At 35.7% G+C, this 21,438-nt stretch overlaps 1 protein-coding gene across 1 annotated transcript in view; it reads right to left on the bottom strand.

The window, feature by feature from the left end:
- GOLPH3 (golgi phosphoprotein 3) overlaps nt 1-21,438 on the bottom strand; it is a 65,811-nt gene that overhangs the window by 3,301 nt on the left and 41,072 nt on the right. Inside the window, exons 2-3 of the mRNA XM_036926598.2 lie at nt 12,992-13,123; nt 7,209-7,323 (exon numbers count right to left, since the gene is read on the bottom strand). Of these exons, the coding sequence (XP_036782493.1) occupies nt 7,209-7,323; nt 12,992-13,123 (247 nt within the window). The remainder of the gene's footprint in view (nt 1-7,208; nt 7,324-12,991; nt 13,124-21,438) is intronic.

Raw genomic sequence — 21,438 nt, 5'->3', positions numbered from 1 at the left:
CAGAGTAAGAGCTCAAGAAATCCGCCCTGTGTTCCCTTGAGTGTGGCTGAAAACAAAGCCACGCATGTTAAGCTGAGAAACTCTGCAAGGCCAGGCAGAATGGGTAGCTACCCGGAAGCTGTAAGCAGAATCATTCCAAGAGTTCACACAGGGCTGAGGAAAATCCCAGTGCCAATCAGCCTGAATGAAAAGGTCTCACTGAACTAGGACATTCAGAAGGGATTCAGGAAGAAGCACACTTTAGTAGCAGGGCTAAACTAGCCCTTGAGTAAAAGTTACTCTACACCTGGCCTAAAAAAAGCTTAAAAACAAGCTGATCCATAAATGACTGCCTACCAAAACAAATGTCAATACTCTTTAAAAAAAGGCAACAAAATTCAGCACTCAACAACATAGCATTCACAATGCCCCATTTCCAATAAAAAATTATTAGACAGTGAAGAAGTGGGAAAATGTGACCCAAATCTAAGGGGAAAAAAATTAATAGAACAGTCAACTAAATCAGACATGACCCAGAAATGACAGAGATGGTAGAATTGACAGACAAGAACTTATAATGAGGCTATTATAAATAGCTAAATAATTTAAAGGGAAACATGAATGCAATGAGAAAAATAAGTGTTTTTTTTTAAATAAAAATAATCTGGAACTTCTATTTTGTATTTTGTGTTTCACTCTGTACGAAGGACTTGAGAAAAAAACTGTCAAATAATGAAGGCTGGTATCATGAATTATAACTAAACTGAAGCACCTCCTACATTTAAAGAAAACCTAAGATATTCATATAAAAAACCCTGGCAAATCAGCTTCCATAAAAGAAAAACAATCATTCATTCAATTTCCTTGGTAACTTCAAAAAGTTAAAGAACTGAAATATATTTGGGGCCCAATCAGATTAAAAACCCTAGTAGTATAAAAGATAACATAATTCAATAATAAAGGAAATACTACTTATTTCAATTTCTGGTGTTAAACAAGCCCATACCTACACTTAATGTTAACAAATCATTAAGTTAACTTGACAAAGCATTAACTCATAACAAGTTCTAACAGCAAGCTCTGGAGCCAAATTCCAAGTTGGTCATTTCCTAGCTGTGCAACCCTGATCAAGGTTTCTTAACCTTTCTATTTGTCTGTTTTCACATCTGTAAAGTTAAGAATAGAACCTGGTACATGGTAAGCTCTCAATATAAATGTTAGCTATTATTTATCCATATGTAGAATCAGAATTTTGGCAGAAATAATGTACTGATTTATAATGGTCTAAAAATATTACATATTGACAATACAAATCTAATTAAGACATATTTCTCACTCTGTAGGAATTTAAAATAAAGCTAAAGAAACTGATTCATAATGCAACTAACTATCCTGGCTAGAATTACATGTGAAACAGAGCCATAAAAACAGTATGAATGAAGAGCCCAGAGGAGTAAGAAATCACTTGAGTTTGATGTTAAGGAGTATTCCGGGAAAGAACTTTCAAGGTGTATCTTGAAATCCAGCAAGTCTCAACATCCTATGAAAGAGGAGCCTGCACTCCAGGCAGAAAAGACAATGTTACGAATAGCCAACAATTAAATGCAGAATATAATGAACACTGGAATGGAAACACAAAATATTTCAAAGGTGTTAAGATTTCCAGTTTTCTAATTGCTATACCAACCCAACTGTCCACCCCAACCACCCTAACCAACGAATGTCTGCCTGCTACACCTTTCACCAGACAGTTTGGGTCTCTGTTTTCTAAAGTCATTGGCATGTAGTGGGCAGCCTGAAACACTATGCTAGAATTGGCAACATTTTTGTTTTCTGACATTCTTAACTTACTTTGGAAATTTAAACTAATAAATATAAAATAATTATAGCCAAATTCATGTAAAAGCCTACAAAAAACTACAGTTCAGACTCTAGGATTAATAACTAAGTATACTTATACCAAATTGTCAATTATCAAACTAGTAGTATTCCCTGCAACTCAGTAGTCCAACAGGAAGGTACCCGATGCCTTGGAGACTATCTTGGCTATCTATAACCAAAAACAGGAGGAAAAAAAAAAGCCTATTCTGAAAAGCCCATAGTTAAATTTCTCTTTGCAGACTTAAAAACACACAAAAATCCCTCTAATGCTACTAAGCAATGATTTGTTTTTCTTTCTCATGGGAAATAAATGTAATTAGCAGTTTATAACTTACTATTATATTGAAGTCATATAAAGGTTTATCCACACCTTATCCACAATGGAACAAGTAATGCTTACCAAGTTCCTGTAAGAAATTTCAATTCCAAAATATGTGAACTTACAACTTACTGTTGCTACTAAAAAACAAGAAGTGCCTGAACACAGACACACCTTCAAATAAGGTGTTCTATTTATTATTAGACCTTCTTATGAGCAATCATTTCTGCCTCAGAGAAAGTAATAAAAAGAGCCTCAGACATCATCTTCTTTTGTAGCAATTTCCTGAAAAGGGCAAACCTTCTTCTGTGTTCACTCTAACAAAACTGTTCTTCAGATCTCCTCAGATACGTGAAAAAATGAAGAACTCTCTCAAGCAAAATGCTGAAAGAGCGCAGGCAATGTGCAAATGTTGTTGAATACTTTTTTTGGCACCCCCCCAAAAAATACAGTGGTCAAAGCATCTTGATATCCTGACATTACTGCCTTTTATTTTTAAAAGAATCAAATTAAGCTAAATCCAAAGAATAAAGTCATATTAGCGTACTCAAGGCACCATTATAAATTGGAATGGGAGGAAGATAGTTGGGTGAGTAAAGACACAGTAAAGGTTTGATCTCTAATACCTACTAAAGATTTAGCTGCTTCAATTTAAACTATCAAATACCTTTTGAATGAATGCTTTGTAATAAATGCCTGATGAATTAGTGTTCAAAATTCTAAATTAAAAGATGTTACTGTGATCCAAATTGTTATTCAGCAGTTCCTAGATTATTCACTATGTGAAAAGACTGTTATGCAAGCAAATTTTAAATGTTTATAATGTATTTAAGTTCACTCTTTTTACAAAGGAACTTTTGAGTATATACAGAGAGGTGAAGTTCTTCAAAGGTTATGTCCTCTGGCCAACAACTACTTCAGTGAAAGTGACATGCTGACAGGTACCTACATAATTTCACTACAAAAAACTTCTATTTTCCTTGACATCATGTTAAAAAATTAAAAGCAGATTTATTCCTACATTTGGCAATCTAGTGACACCTTGTGACCAACTTGATCAACTACATGTCTTAAGATTTCAAAAAGCTAAACATTTTTAGATAGTAAGCAGTCTTTAAACTTTATTAAAAGTTTTTGCCTCAAATATATGTATATTTATTTTTTAATTAATGAGAGATATATAAATATATAAATGTTTAAAATACACTGATAGTGTTACCTCCTAGACAGGTATAGTGTAAACAGTAGTCCCATGACCCTGTAGGCATCACCTCCCTAAGAAACCTCTACTACGACCTTCGATGCCTCTGTGTACCTTCCCTGCCAGAGGTATCCACCAGACCAACTTGTGTTAAGACCAACTTGTGTTAATCATTCTCTTTTCTTTACATACAATCTTAACCCCTATGCATGTATCCCTTAACAATATAGTACAGTACATAGTTTTGAAAATCAAAGTAGCAAGTACAGACTTAGCTAGTAAGGAGAGGTCACCGATTTTACCACTTTCCCCAACAGAACACCTTCTTTCTCTCTCATCCTTACCCTTCAAAGGCCTATTCTAAGCACCACTTCCTCCTCCAGCTACTTTCAGAGAACCATATTGTTAAATTCTGATCAATTATAGAATTATTAGAAATACACAAATGTCCCCCAAATGAATTTTAAGATTCTTTCAGTTTAGAGGCACTTTTTAAATTTAATTTAAAAATTAAACTTAAATACCTATGCCAGTACTGCTGCAAAAACTGGAATCTGATTATCACACATTATCTTGAAGCAACTAACATTTTTAAAAATTTAAAAATCAACTCCCTCCTACACTGTCAGAGGCAATGTCAACTGGTATAGCCAACTGTGGAAAGCAGTATGGAGGGTCCTCAAAAAACTAAAAGTAGAAATATCATTCAACACAGTAATTCCACTTCTAGAAATTTACCTGAAGACACCAAAATCCCTGATTCTAAAAGATGTACTCCTATGTTTATTGCTGCGTTATTTAAATAGCCAAGATATGGAAGCAATCTAAGTGTCCATCAATAGATGAATGGATAAAGATGTGGTACATATACAAAATGGAATATTATTCAACTATTAAAAAAAAAAGAAATCCTGCCATTTGCAACAACATGGATGGATCTAGAGGGTATTATGCCCAGTGATATAAGCCAGGCAGAGAAAGACACGTTTCACCTATTTGTGCAATACAAATACAAAGCAAAACAGAATGAACAAAAAAAAATGGCAGTAGACTCACAGACACTGAGAAGTGACCAATGGTTACCATGGGAAAGGGGTTGGGTGGAGGATTGGGGAGGTCGAAGGGGATAAAGAGGCACTAAAATATTCAATCATAATGTAGTTTGGTCACAGGGATAGCAGTACAGCATGGAGAAGTCAGTGATTCTGTAACATCTTCCTATGTTGACAGATAGCAGCTGTACTAGTTGGAGGGGGTGGATTTAGTAATATGGGTAACTATTGAACCAATGTGTTGTATATTTGAAACTAATATAAAATTGTGTATCAACCATACTTCATTTAAGTATTTTTTTTAAGTCAACAGTGACTTCTAAGTGTAAAAAAAAATCAACAAGCTGGCCACAGAACACCTTAAACATTGTTAAAATGCTAAGTGTTATGTTATGTACATTTTATCACAATTTTAAAAAATGCTTTAAAAAAATTAACAAATTGCTATCAGTACTTTCATTAGGTGAGCAGTAGTGGGTTCTTAAAAGAAATGTGTTTCCACTCTCACTCTGGATTCCCTTCTTTTACACTGAAAGTATGGGTCATTCCTAATCTATGTCAGGAACAGGCAACTGAAGTGCTATAGGCAACACTGACAGTTACAGCCATCATAAACTTCACAGGATATTAAATAACAAAAAAAAACACTTGTTCTAAGTATTAGCCTTGCCATTTACGCAAATTCCTAATTCAAATGGACACTGTTTTACAAAATCTTAATTACATTTAAATATTTTGAGAAGAGCTTATGATTTCTGCCATCTTTTCACTCCTCAATCAAGGAAGAACAGTGCCAACAGCACTCCAGGTTGAGAACCAAGTTCAGTTAGCACATACTAAGCATGGATAAGCTACATTCATAAAATGTTAGATACCAGGTAAATTTAAGAAGTATACAGCCACCTTAAATGTTGAGATTCAACCTCTTTGCATGTCACTTACATGATAGGTATATAAACTGTCAAAGGAAATTTAGTGGTCTAAGGTACATTAATAAACCATATCCCAATGTGCCATTAGTACATATGATGGATGATAGACTTATAATGGATGGAGCATCTGAAAACACCTCAATAGTGCTAAGTGGCACCAAAGTGGGTATCAGTAACATTAATTTTAAGATAAGACCAACTATATGCCATAAAAAGCGCTTTAGCACTCTTACCTGCCGATAAAGTAAAAAGAACTTTGAGAAACCCTCCTTGGAGCCAGTTGAGAACTTAAATTACAATTTGTGTACTACCAGAAGTGGTAATGGGCCAATGATGGCAACACTGTCATGAGCAAGACCCAAAGTCATTACTTACATCTATGATCTCCAGAGAATGTACAAACTGATACATCAGAGTACAGTGTAACTTCTACTTTTATCTAAAAAATTTTTATTTGCTAATATTTAACATAAAGAGTTAAACATTAATGCCCTCACTGAGTCTGTTCAATGGCCACATTTCGCCTTCAGTCCTAAGTGGGAGGCATTACTGAAGAGAGCTGATAAAGTGCTAGGCACTGTGAAGTACTGGAATGTACTGAATAGGTATCTACTTTTAACCAAACAAACTTTCATTAAATGGGCAAGTAACTTTAAAGATCCCTAGAAAAGAAATTATATTTGAAGACAATACCAATTAGTATAAGCACAAAAGGGGAAAAATGGGTCAAGTTAAAAGGTTCTTACTCAATGAAGTAAAAAAAACTTTAATCAGAAAATCCACAAAAGGGTGGTCAAAAAAAAATTCCTTGCTAATAAGCTTATGTTCTCAATCAGTAAGTAGGAAGAATGAACCCTGTCCTAAGTGTAAAGGGCCCATTATTGCCATATTAGCTAAGAATGGAGTATGTATATTCAATTTTTAAATAAACAAACATGAAAAACTCAAAATCTTTTCCTGATAGAACATCCTCACAATAGGACTATTATTTCAGAAATTATTCATTTACAAGTAAGAAAAATTACATCACGTTAATTACCAATCTCTGACAATGTCCAAGTGTTTTTAAAAGTTACTCTAAGAACAGTATGTCTGAAAATGAAATAATAATACAGAAGCGATGTTTTACCTAAGTGGAGAGAAAGAGCAAAATAACTTAGGTCCAATACTCAAGCAGCTCTCTGCCTGGAAGATCAGACAAATACACAAGTAACTTTAGTATGAATGTAGTCACTAGTACTATCAACCCAGAAATTCAGATTCTCCTCCCTACTGGAGCACTTTCCTATCTCCTTCAACTTAAGGAAGGTCATGTGACTTGCTCGGACCAATGAAATCTGAACCACAAGTCATTTCTGAGCAGAACCTTAGAGCCTGAATGATCTGCTACGCTCTCCTCTTTACAAGACAGACAGACTATGCTTCAGATGGTGATGGCTCCATCCGCCTGGCTGCCAGCATGAGACTGAAGCAGCCTGTGACTGACTTATAACATGGGGGAGAAATAAACTTGCTTTAAACCACTGAGGTTAGGGGATTATTTGTTGACACAGGTTAACCTAGCCTATCCAGTAGAAGGTAGCATGAGGTAATTTTGATAAAGAATGATGGGAGCTTTAAAGAAGAACATGACATTTCACTCAACATCTGCTCCGTCTTGTTAAAGGGGATAAAATTTTAAAAACCACGAATTTTCCATTCAGTGATTAACAACTTTCAAGTGTGCCTAAATAACTAAACAAGCTTTTGGCTATTTTGTCTAAGTTCCTTTAAAAAGGATTTTAAACGTTTACAAAAAATCTTTCAAACAGAATTCAGTTTTCAGTTTACATGCAGAAGCTTACCACTAAGTAATTCAATCCAATTCTGGACCGTTTCTGGAGGCTGAGTCTCCTTAACATGCTTTAGAGCTTCATCAAGAAGAACATCACCTGTTGGAGCATCTGACTTACAGATCACCTAAAATGTAAACAGTAAGAATGAAATGACCCACTGATTCCTTTTTACTGGCTTGACCTCTTTAAGTTAAAAGCTTAATCATGCAAATAATCCATCATACTTAAAGCCCCATGTATTCATGCAGTATCAACATTAAGATTTTATATTACTTCTGCATTAAGGCAACACAGTATTTAACCTAACCTAGCCACAATCATGAATGAAATAAAACTACTGTGTAATAATTAGTAAAGCAAAATACTAGGACATTTTATACTCATTGTAATTCCTTCCACTACTAAACCTTGGGCTATCTGATACAGAAATTCACTGTTTATAAACAGTTATTAGTTCCAGAAACATTTTAATTATAGACAAGGATTCGATGTATGATAAAGGTGGTATTTCACATAATAGAGAACTGAATATTTCAATAGTTGTTATTAAAACAATTGGCTAACAAATTAAAAGTAACAACTAAGTTCAGGCTTGGCTCCTCAGAGCTTACACCACAACAAAAGATAAAGATTTACATGTGAAATATAATTTTGGGGGTAAGAAAAGGTTTTTTCAGGAGTTTTGAAAACAGCAATAGGTTTGATTACATAAAATTTTTAAATACTACAAAACTTCTTAAAGTTCAGATGGATATAGAATCCATCTTAAGTATAGAAAAACCCGTAAGTGGGAAATGAGAGAAAATACTATGCTTCTTTAGCCAAATATTTAGATACCTATAGCCTTCGTTAATGTTTTTAGCTAAGCAATTAATTTCTAGCTGAAATTCTATAATATCAAATTTGAATATTATGTTACTTCATTTTGGCTATTAAAATGCTATGAAATTTGACAGCATTATTTTAAAAATGCAACAGTACTCTCTTAAATTTGTCAACAATGTGTCCTCTCTTTTTAATTTTATGAAAGCTTAAGCAATACATACAATATATATTTGAGACCACAGCATGAATAGAAATATAATTAGAAACCACAAATGCAAGCTACAAATCTATTTTTAAATTTTTTAGTTGCATTTAAAAGGGAAAGGGAAAAGGAACAGGTGAAATTTTAATATATTTAACCCACTAGAGCCAAAATATTAATATTTTTTAATTGAGATGATATTTTACACTTCTTTTCCATGTTAAGTCTTATAAACTCCAGTGTGTTTTCATTTACAGCATGTCTCAAATTGCACTAGCCATATTTCAAGCATCTGGCTCATAGACACATATGGCTAGTGGTTACTGTATTTGGTCAGTGCAGAGATAGAATATTTTCAAGATCACAGGAAGTTTGACCTGACAGTGCTATTCTAGGCCACACTTTTTATAATAGGGGGGTCAAAGAGAGAAGAAAAAAGAAAGGAAAACCTTGGGAAAAGTTCTACATCTATATACTACAATCATACCACCACTTCTTTCTTCCTTCCCACTTACTCCTTAAATCCACTGCCATCTGGCCTCAACACCCACCTCATGCACACTTCTTGAAACAGGTCTGACATCAGGGTCACAATAACCTGGATATGGGTGGATCTTTTTCTTGTGAAATTCTGTCCCCTAATCTCTCTCAAATGTACTACTTCTTTTCTCCTCTACAATTATTCTAGTCTACCTAATCTGGTTATCCTTCATTTGCATTAAATTTCCCAGCTAGCCTCCCTGAACTAGTTATAGCCCTTTTCAATCCATTCTCCTCCCTGATCTTTTTAAAAGCAAATCTTATCATAACACTCCACTGTTTCTACTTAAAATTCTTCAATAACTTAAAAGTTCTAAACTCCTTAATAAAATTCAGAATGTATAACCTAATAGTAAATATTCTTATGTCCATACATACAATTTCTATTAAGTGTATTTCTTCTTGGGAGGGGGAAGCCTTATTCTTAAATATAAAGGTAACCAAGGATGATAGGATATTTGAAAGAAAGCCTTCAACATCAAAGACACCAAAAAAGAAAGTAAGAGCTTTGAAGAAACAACAGAAATTTGCTAAAGAGCCATAATATCCTCAAAGATTCACACATAGATATTATATCCATGAAATAAGAATAGAAAGTCACATAAACCCACAATAAATACTCAACAGAGGGTTAAAAGACCAGAAAGGCCAAGAGAATGTCAATTATCTCTCAATAAAGCTGGGAAGTAAGCAAATGAAAATAAAAACTGTAAAAATGAGTAGCCAAGAAGTCCACATCCAACTTACAGTTCTAGAAAATGGAGTGCAGAAGATATAAGAAGTATAAGAAAAAAAACTTTCCAAAACCAAAACACACACCTCTAGACTGAAAGAGCCTATGCAAAATTCTTAGAGATATGATGGTATATCATACAATTTCAGAATACCACAAATAAACAGAAGACCTCAAATGCTCCCAGAGGAAAAATCAGGTATCACACCAAAAAAATGAAAATCGAAAGGGTAGCAGACTTTAACAGTAACTCTACACACTAGAGGACAACAGGGAAATTTTTTTCAAATTTCTGTGGGAAAATAATTTAAATCTAACTATTCTATTCCCAAACTGTCAAATAAAAACGAGGTACAATAAAGAGATTTTCATGCATGCAAAGTCTCAAAATAGTTTCCTCCCACAGAGTGAACAAAATATTATATCCAGAAAACAAGGGGTTGAAAGCAGTAAATTGTGACAGGAAATCCCAGTAGCACCAAAGTGAAATTTGTGCAGACTAGAGCACAAGGCAAATTTTAAGGGAGTTCCTGATGTATCTGAACATTTAAAAATTAATAATGCTAAATTTTCTCTAATGAACAAGAAAAAAGGATACATAGAAAACTTTTTTAAAGAGTTAACTCTAGAAAAAAAATTACATGAGAAAGGAAAATAGCATAAGGTATTACTTAACTCTGCAGAAAACAAAATTAACATAGCTGTAATACAAAACAATCATGACTGTTTTGTCAAAAATAATGACATTTAACTCTACCAGAAAGATGGGAGGCGGTGTTAAGTGGTATATAAGGGAGCCAAATACGCATCTACTCTAATAGAAAGTAAACAGCATCTCAAATTGATTTATCAAAATATGGCAGAATAAACCTATTTAAAAATGCAGAAGTAAATGCCAAAAGAAATTGAGACCGGGACCATAAATGTAGTCAGAATAGGGTGAGGGCCTCCCGAGGGGTCAGGGCCGGATATTGGCAGTCAGAGCAATGTAACTACATGCAAGGAAACCCCCCCTGCTAAAACTCTATGTTAAAGATTGAGCTCTAGAATCATTCTTCAGTGAAATCAGTTAATGTTCCCTAAATAAAGAAGAGTAGCACATGTTCTATTATGCTAACCATTTATAATCATGTGTAAAGTTCTCTTTAGCATACTAAAAGGCCCAGGCCTATGTGCTGTCTTTCTCCTTCAGATCTGATGAAGTGATTTTGCAAACTGGGCAACTAATTTAACAAGTAAGCCCAGGCATAAACAACACAGTAAAAGGAAGGAAGAATTCCACCTTAAAGATAAGATTGCATTTTAATACCCAAGAAGTTAAGACGTTAGAAATTCTTAACTTACTCTTCAGCAAACAATACCTCAGCCCACCTTGGGGGGTTGAGCAGGTGGCCTTGTTTTCTGTGCCCCCAGACCAAGATGCTGGTATCTCAGGGAGAAATCATCAGAGGAAGTTGCTTGTGTTAGTTAATTCTAAATATTCAGAGACCACTTAACAAGTCCACACCCCTAAGCTTTTTCATGGTCTCGAAAAATCCTCAGCTGCCTATAAAACCCCCTAGACAACGCACCACTATAGACTCTCTTGTCCCCTCCCGGCGTGAGCCGGGAGCTCTGTCCCTTCACTTTATCTCTAAATAAAAGCCTGTACCTTGGTCTCCTACCTTGACTGTTTGTGAAGCTCATTCTTCGGCTCTGCAAACAAGAACTCCGGCATCAAAATAACTAAGAGAACTGCAGCAAGTTGAATGGCAGTCCCCCAAAATGTGCTCATGTCCTAACCTCCAGAGCCTAATTAATCCCCAGTTAAGTCTTTGTAGATTAAATTAAATTAAATTAGATCTGGAGATGAGGTTGTCCTGTATTATCCAGATGGGCTCGAAATGCAAGAAAACTGTCCTTTTAAGAAACACACAAAGGGAAGGCACAGAGGAGAAGCTGATGTGAAGACAGAGCACAGGGAGGGACAGCCAGAAGCCAAGGAGAACTCGGAGCCACCAGAAGCTGCGAGGCTAGAACAGAACCTCCCTCAGACAAAGTGAACACCGCACATTCCGGCTCTCAGAACTGTGAGAGAATAAATACCTGCTGTTTTAAGACACCAGGTTTGTAGTAATCTGTTAAAACAGCCCTAGGAAACTAATAAAAGACTGATAATGGTTGCCTCCTAGGAGCAGGACTAAAGTATGAGGAAGAGTGCATAGAAGATTGCTATTTTTTGTGATAAGCTTTTTAATGTAGTTTGATCTTGCAACTACTATATATGCATTATCTTAAAATCAGTATTATTTTTAAGTGAGTAAATTAAATCACATCATTGGAGTATGTATCCTAATGACAAAACTACCTCAGCAGACGTAAATACAAAGCACATGCGGGCAGAGAATTCCTCTTGGTCACCACTATATTCCCAGGGGCAAACACCGTGTATGGTAGACTTAAGCATTAATTAAAATATAAAATGAATGAATAGAAGAACAAAGAACAAGTAATGTGCTGATAGCCAACACAAAATTGGTTCTTATTCCCATGAAAAGAATCTGTAACAAAATCTTTTCACTTTAAAGCAGGGCTCTATAACATTAATGGAAATTACTTATAATTACTATAATTACTAACAACCTATGTATATATTTTATTGATAACTCTAATAGAAGATTCTTAAGGTTTTTCCATCCATGAATCCATGGCTGCATAGTAAAATTAAAAATTATATTCTGCTTTATGATGTAATTATGTAAAATAGTAATTATAAAACTAATCTGTGCCAGCTCTTTTGACTCTACTCTAAATGACTAGACTTAATTTTAAAAACCCACAAGGAATATTTTCTGCTTTACTGTATTACTTTGCATGTAACTTTCAAAGCTATAGTAATGACCTTTCCTATAGGATTACCACTCTGGCATGTCAATCAAAAACTGTTCTGTTCTTAAAAACCTTTTGGATTCCATTAGGATGATGCAGCAAGAAAAAAACAGTTATGAAACACCATGACAACAAGCAACCATTAGAACAACAGACTAGAAGAGAAACAGTCTTGAATATCTGAGATTGAGGCTGAAGTAAAAATTTCTTAAAACGGGCCAGAAATCTGTTTACACAGACCTTCATAGTGGAAAAGACAAGAGATCTGAAAAGTACTCACAGTCAGCTAAGAAAATCAAAAGCTATGAGTAATTAATTTGCACAGTAACATCTTTGGGTTGTATATAACTTGAAAGTTATGTCAGATCTTTCCAAACCACGGCTTTCAGAAACAACAACTGAGGTTTGGAGTCTTTCTGAAAATGTGTAAGATGCAAAGGCCAGTGATCCTAACAATGAATTACATTATTTATTATATACAAATAAAAATGCAAAGAAGATACAGAAACACAATTCAATACTTCAATATGAGCTTCCTCTTCAGTATTTGATAACTATTAACAGAAATTCTTTATTTTTATGCAGCACGAGCTCTTTTAAAAGCTTTAATTTAGCATCCCTTACCTTTCTTGTTAATAGACTTTTACGTCTCATTCCACAGGCCTCTAGTTGTAACCTTCCTCTCAATGCTAATTCAATTAACATACAGCCACGTAATCCAGATGATATACAGTCATTCCAAAATGATGTGTAACCCTATTAAAATAAAAGAAAATAGCTAATTTATTTTTAATTCAGTCAAAAATGGAAATATTTTTAGCCAGTTATTTTTATGCCTTTCATCTTTATTTTTCCAGATTTTTATTTTAAAATAAAATGCTAAAAAAATACAATTACCGTACATTACTTAGAATTTTCAGGGACTTATTGTCTTCCCTCCACATACCCTTACATACAGATAAAAAAAATTTTTTTGAAATGCTTTGGAAGTCAGAGGTTTAAAAATACCGTATCTTTCACTCTACATTAAATTATATGTTTATAAAGGCTTCAAGGACCAGGGCTCAGACACTCAGTTAACCTGAGATTACAGTGATTTATTATTAAGATACATGGGCAAGTTAAGCAGCTCAGGAATAACAGTCTAGCTAGTGTGGCTTCAATGAGAATCAGAACATCATTCATTCAACCCTGTTTAGGGATAAAAACACAAAGTTAGTTTCGGAAGAACATATTAGAAAACTTACGTATTGGCTCAGGCCTAAAGTTCTGAATAACAAACAATCAGATGGCCCCACCACCAAGACAAATTTAAGGGCAACATACAAGGTGGAAGCAGACCCAGACAGAGATTGACAGACATCAAGGAACCCGGGGATACTGAAGTGAATCAGATGAAGCTGGGGCACTCTATGAGAGTAACAGGTTGTCCAAATTACGAAGTCACGAGCTTTGCCAGCAGGTTTGCCAACTATCATTTTATAAAGTACCCAATTCTGAGGAGAAAGCAGAAGCTGTAACTTACTGGCTCTGGTTAAGACACAGAACAGGGTAACACATAATCTTGGCAGAAGTAAGAGCTGTACAGTCAATTCTCTAAAAAATGGAGGGCCCAGGATTAGGGAGGCCCAGATCCTTGGTTCTGGAACTTTCTCAAGGTCAGTCTGGTACGTGCCAGGTCACAGGAGTCAGCCCTTATTTCAAAAGGTGACAAACCACCAGGGTCCATGGGACTTCACCAATGACACAGGGACTTAATTAGCCTAATGAAGCTCCCACTCCTATGAATGAAGGCTTTGGGAAAATGAGAATTTAGATTAAAAGAGCCACAAGGAACAAAAGAAAAATTATCCAGTGTCTGCTTCCCCGCCTGATTTTTTGTTTCTCCCCTGTAACTCCCTAAATTAAATGCGCATAGACAGTTCTGTGGCAAAGCCCCTGGGACTCAACAGCATGATTCCAAAGATAAAGGAAGCAATCAAAGCCATACCAAGCAATAGCGTACATAGCCCAGCATGTTGATAACCACCCGCTAAAATCCACATCATACAAGTATGAACAGGAAATAACTGAGTTTGGGGCTGGGGAGGAAAAGGGGTACTAAAAAGGGCAGGATTAAATAAAAAATGTTTAATGGTATAACTGGATCAGATGGCAATGCCATCCTTGACAATTAAGTACATTAGAGGGAAAGCAGAAGATTGGAAGAGCATTGAGTGAATCTGGTCATGACGCGGGCCAGCAAGACTTTGCAGTGAATCCATGCCACAACACATCTGGGACAGACCACCAGCGGTCAGAACCACTGAAAGTCAAGTAGCTGGAGCACCAAAGGGCTAAGGAGTCCTTTAGTCTTTTAATCTCTAGTGCCAACTTTAAAAACTACAGTTCATCAATAATATGAAACTACCACATAACATACTGAGGTAATCATTCCATAATATATGTAAATCAAACCATCATACCTTATATTTATACAACAATGTATGTGAAATATTTCTCAAAACTTGGGGGAAAAAGCTTAGTATCTCTATAATTAAGATGCATTCAAAAATAGATGGTACCTTAGATTTAAAAGAATTATATAGTATAGTTATTGTGCTAATCTGAACCCAGGGAACAGAGAAGAGACATGCGGCACAGGCCTCACAGATGCACAGCAGGGCAGTGATGATGTCATCAGTTACTGGTAGTATTTAAAACTTGATACAAAACTAAGTGACTGACTGACTATCCAGCTCCAGGCATGCCATCAATCACCTGATGTCTCAGTGGAAAAAATTTTACAAAGTCAGGTCAATAACAACCACACTGCCCAGAGGAAACTAGAACATACAGTCTAGGCAGGATGGTTACATATTCAGGGCATGAGTGTGTTTCTAACCCAGTAAAAATCTTACACTTCATCTGTCAAGCAGAGCAAACCAGCCACATTATGATAGTTAAAATAGGGGAGGAAGACCGACAATATCAAACAGTTTATGATTTGGTTCAAAAGACACAACTAGCTACATCTGCAACCATACAGCCAGAGGGTAAAACAGCAGCAATGATTATTATAGCCAATTATGACTATGTATTCTGTGACACTACACAGTTCTTGTGCTTGGAAGCCAACAGTCATTTCAGATTCTCAGATGGGTTTGAGATTCTACCAACAGCAATGGAGGAAATATCTTCATGCCCTTGGCTAGACGAAGGATAGGTATGGTACTAGCACTCAAAGTTCAGGGTCACACTTAGGAAAGGCCCACTGGCCAGTTAATTTACTCATGAAGTAGCTGCAGCCACACTAAGAACACCAGTAGCCACAGGTCCTTGAGACTGAGTGTCTCCCATTCATGGCAGCAGAAACTACTGGGTCCTGATGCAAGAAAACTATCTGGGGCCCTCCAACTTCCAGACTGTGATCAGAAATCAGCTCTTATGCTGTAAAATAGAAGGACAGGAGAGGCAGAGCTATCACAAATAGAACCGGGTCATACACTATCCCAACAGAATCCAAGGAAACTTGATTTCACTAGGCTCATGGGTCCAAACGAGAGAATATGCAAGAATAGAGGACATCATTCAGACCCTGATGAACTGGGGTGCTTGACAACCAAAAACAGGCACATTTGAAGGTTACACCATACGTAGCTCACAAGCCTGCAACAAAACTAAGAATAAAACACAAGAGACAGAGAATTCAAGGGCCCAGGAAACTAATTCAAAGCACCTCTACTTGCCTATCATCATCTACCTCAATAATTACACATAATAACCAGGTAAGCAGAGACTTTCCCAAGGAATGCCCACTAAACTGACCACAGAGTTCTACTCCAATCTTTTGTTGCTGGGAGTCCCCAGCCTCGGAGAATCAGACAAACAGCCAACCTGTAGAGCAGACCTCATGAGAAGGTTGTGTAATCTAAACTGGAGTAAATTACCTTTATCACACAGTAATGCCACTCTGAATCAAGGACTGGAGCAGAATGAACCAATGGTAAAATAAATAAGACAATGATCCTGGGGACATCCTCTGCAGACATAACCCTTCTCTCAGTGGGCAGTTCAAGATCTAAATTTGTTAACAGATTACAAGAAACCTGCAATATAATAGTTATAAGAAATGTTATGTTTGGTCATTCAGATGACCAAACATGTATTTCTCAGGTTATCTGGTCTTCATCCAGTTTCTGAAAACACTTCAGAGCCTTAAAGGTGAAATGGTTATCTGATCATGTTAATGAAAGACTTTTGGACCTCATCCAAGGGGATTGGCAAGGGGCTGCAGGTTGAATCAGCCAATGGCCAATGATTTAGTCAATCATAACTATGCAATGAAGCCCTCACAAAACCCATGAGGAGAACATTTTGCCCTGTGATGTGTCTTTTTTGGGGAGGGGGACGGGGAGGGAATCCTGCTTCCCTGTCAAAGAAAGCAAGCTTCCATGCTTGGGGAACCAGAATGCTTCCACATGCCACCAAGCCAGCCCCAAGCTCCACGAGGACAGAAGCTCTTTTATTTGGGACCATGCCCCATGAAACTCCTCATCTGGCTGTTAACTTGTGTCTTTATGATATTCTTTATTAAACTGGTAAACATGCCTTCCTGAGTTCTGTGAGCTACTCAATCCAGTTAACCGAACCTAAAGGGAAGGTCAGTGGAACCTCCAATCTGTAGCCAGTGGGTCAGAAGGACAGGTTAACAGCCTCAGGCTCGTGACTGGTGTCCAGAGTCAGAGTTGGAAGGGCAGTCCTGTAGGATGGAGCCCTTATAACTGAGGAATCTGGTGCTGTCTCCTGCACAAAGCATCAGGAATGAGTTCACAGACACCCTATGGGAGGTTCAAGAATTGGTGGTGTGCACTGGGGCAGAGAGAACACACACACAACACACACAGAGTATATTAAGTATGGAACACAAAACCCAACACTGCTACACACTGCTTACACCTAAGCAACAACCTCCAATAGAACCCAGCTTTTTCTCAGTGACAATATTTATTTGGATTTCTATTTGCCTGATTTACTTTTTTCTTTTAAGTGGCTCTACCTGAACAGTGAGAAACAGTACTGTTTATTGAGCCCCTAAAAATGTAAACACTGAGAAGAGTTCTCACCATCTGAGCTCCAGAAGTGCTTAACCAGAAGTTTTTGTTGTTTAAAAATGAACTTGAAAGTTTTGCCACCCACAATGAAATATAATAAAAACATACTGCATAAATATCACAGGGAAACAACCATACACATTATACAATTTTCCTTCACAGAACATGATTTATATACATATGTATAAATGTGAGAAGCAGGTACAAAATAGTTTATATAAAGTATGATCCTAATTTGAAATTATATAGACAGATATGCTATAGGATGTTTTTACATATTAATATATGAAGAGACTTTTGTTAAATGTTCATATCCTTTGACACAGTTCTTATGGACCTTTAGTCAGGAAACAGTGTACACAGAAATTTATGTACATGTTTATTATAGTAAAACAATGGAAGCAATCTAAAAGTCAACTGAACAGGACTAAACAAATTCAGCATTTCCCAGATTTTCTTGACCTTGGAATGCTTTTATTTTAGAGGATAACCTACAGAATATTACACTTCTGTTGCAATCAGTTTTTAAAACCATGGTATAGAAGGTTATTTCAAAACATGAGAAATATACTACCAAATATTATATACTTATATATAATACACATACACATATAGTGAGGTCCTGATTTTTGAAGTAGATTAGAAGGCAAGTGTTAGCAAGAGGTATATTTGGCAACTATGGTGATCTTTATTTTCTTTAGACTTCTTTATATGTATTAGAGAGAGAAACCTGAAGGCAAGGAGATCAGTTAGGAAAAGATTAGTTTTTCTGACTTATATGGCTATAATTAAGATAGTGGCAGTTATCTGATAAAAAAAAAGGCAAAATACTAAAAGCACTAAAAACTTCAAACAAAAATAGCTAAGGACAACAAAGCAAGCCAGATTTGGCAGGGAATACAGAACAGACCTCAAAAGCCCAGGCTTTGAAATTACAAATAGCTAAGATGGACCTAGAGTGCCTTATGCTAAGTGAAATAAGCCAGGCAGAGAAAGAGAAATACCTTATGATTTCATTTACAGGTGGAATCATAAAAAAAAAAAATCACAAACAGAAATAGACTCATAGACACCAAGCAGGGACTAGAGGTTACCATGGGGAAGGAGTACAGGTGGGTTGATGAAATAGGTGAGGGGTATAAAGAGGCACAAAATCTCAATCATAAATTAACTGGTCACAAGGATAAAAGTACAGCACAGAGAATAGTCAATAATTCTGTAACTTCATTCTATGTTGACAGATTGTAACTACACTAATTGTGGTCAATATATAATGATGTGTTAACTGTCGTATCACTATTTTGTATAATTAAAACCATGTAATATTGTATTATCAACTATACTTCAATAGACTATCATAATAAAAAAAGACTTTTTTAATAAACCCATGAACACCTAACAATTCAAAATACTTACTAATAGGCAACATACAGACAAGGTACACAAATAGTTTTCATGCACAAATTATTTCAAAATTGAAACCACTAAAACATAACACTTTATCTTCTATATAATGCAACCAATGTTTTGGAAATAGGTTTCTAAATACTTACTCAGCAAAAGAAAGTATCAGGTTACCAAAACATTTGGAGTTTACTACCAAACCCATCCAAAAACTGTACTAGTAAGGCCACTCTTGGCTTAGATCCCCTTTATAGAAAAACTGTCATCACCTACAGATTCTACACAAAGAGAGGAATGCAACCCACCACATCTAATTGGACCAGGATGGGCAAATCGAAGTTTCCCCCTAGGAATCTGAACTTGGCACACAGAGGCTGGGTCAGTTACATGGGCCATGAGCACTGGAGATGTAACTGGTTACATGGATTCAGAAGCCACCAGCCATTCTGTATAAATGCAATCAGAAATGCAATAGAAGAGAGATACAGAGCAGAAATGAGAGAAAATGCAACGTGAGGCAGACCAAGACATGCAGAGACAGACACACACACAGAGAATAGCATCCTAAACAACAGAAGCATTCCAATGTCTCTGGGCTGTACTTCTGAACCTTATTTCCATGAGATTCATCTGTATCTCCTTTACTTAGACTACTTTGGAAGGATCTGTTCTTGCAACCAAGTAACTTCTAAAAAGGCCAAAAACTTAATGGAATATCGGATTTAAAATATTAAACCACTGGTTATACCAACGGTCTTTTAAATTCAAGTATAGAAATTATAACTACAAGATTCATCATAGGCCCATAAATATTATGCATAGCTAAGAAATTCAAATTTATATGCACATAAGCTTTAGTTGCTATTAGAATACTATCAAGTGATTATGACAGTAAGGGCAGCTGCTTACTAGAAAACAGTCCAAATAACCCACTTAATACATTTATCAGAGAACCAAAACTATCTTTAATCAAACACCCTTTACAATTTAAGTGACACATTCCAGTTAAACTCATTAACTGAAACCCAATGAATCTTGACATCCCCCAACCTTACAAAGACAGAAAACACAAGATACACATTTAAAAAATTTATACATCAAACTCAAACTGAGAAACAGTCTACCAAATAACTGCTAAAGAACTAAAAGAAACCATATTTAAAGACAGCAGATAATGACAATAACTCATTAAAAAAGACAATGATTTGTTAATCATTAAGGAGATGAAAATTCTATAGTTAAGTATAATAACTGAAACGAAAAATTCAATTGAGGAACTCAGCTGTAGTTTTGAGATGAAAAAGAATCAACAAACTTGAACTGAATTTGAAAAGCAGAAAGAAAAAAGAATGAAGAAAATGAGGAAAGCCTCAGAGACTAGTTTTCAGACCTTCCAGAATAGGAGTAACAGGAATCTCAAAAAAAGAGGAGAAAACAGAAAAAAAAAAAAAAAAAAAGCTGAAAACTTCCCAAATATGGTGAAAAATATTCATCTAAGATGCTTAACAAACTCCAACCTGGACAAAAACAGAGATCATCACCCCTAGATACATCATAAAGAAACTACTGACAAAAACTAGTATCTTGAAAGCAACAACAGAAAACAACAGCAATTATAAGGGAACAAAACAGTTACAACACAACTTCTCATGGGAAACACTAGAGACCAGAAGGCATTAGAATAATCTAATCAAAGTGCGGAAAGAAAAAGCTAACAACCAATAATCTATAACCAGCAAAACTATCCTTCAAAAATAAAGGTGAAAACAGACATTCCCAGATAAATAAGTACTGAATTTGTTATGAACAGGTCTGTTTTAAAAGAAATACTAAAAGAAATCCTGCTGGCTGAAAATTAATAATATCAGAAAATATTTCAAATCCATATAAAGAAAAAACATACAAATGTAAATATATTTTAAACTGTATATATTATCATTCTTTTAAAAACTGATTTAACCAATAAATCATTGCATAAAGCTTAATAAGTACAAAATAATACTGTTGAGGTTAATAACATATGAAGTTGTAATATTTCTGACAATAATGTACAAAGAAGGGGAGGTAAATGAAGCAATATTGGAGCAAAGCTTCTATATTTTGCTGGAATTAAATGAGTATTAATTTAAAGAGTGTTATAAAGATGCGTATTATAATCCCGAGAGCAACCACTGAGGAAAAAACTCAAAAGATTCAAAAGTTCATATGGAAACACCAAAGACCTCGAATAGCCAAAGCAATCCTGAGAAAGAAGAATAAAGTCGGGGAGATCTCACTCCCCAACTTCCAGCTCTATTACAAAGACATAGTAATCAAGACAATTTGGTACTGGCACAAGAACAGAGCCACAGACAAGTGGAACAGATTAGAGACTCCAGACATTAACCCAAACATTTGATAAAGGAGCCATGGACATACAATGGGGAAATGACAGTCTCTTCAACAGATGGTGCTGGCAAAACTGCACACCTACATGTAGGAGAATGAAACTGGACCACTGTCTAACCCCATACACAAAAGTAAATTCAAAATGGATCAAAGACCTGAATGTAAGTCATGAAATCATAAAACTCT

This window comes from Manis pentadactyla, chromosome 2, assembly GCF_030020395.1.
Source record: "Manis pentadactyla isolate mManPen7 chromosome 2, mManPen7.hap1, whole genome shotgun sequence".
NCBI classification, from domain to species: domain Eukaryota; kingdom Metazoa; phylum Chordata; class Mammalia; order Pholidota; family Manidae; genus Manis; species Manis pentadactyla.
The sequence above is the reverse complement of the archived record's forward strand: the minus strand, read 5'-3'. Positions and strand labels throughout refer to the sequence as shown.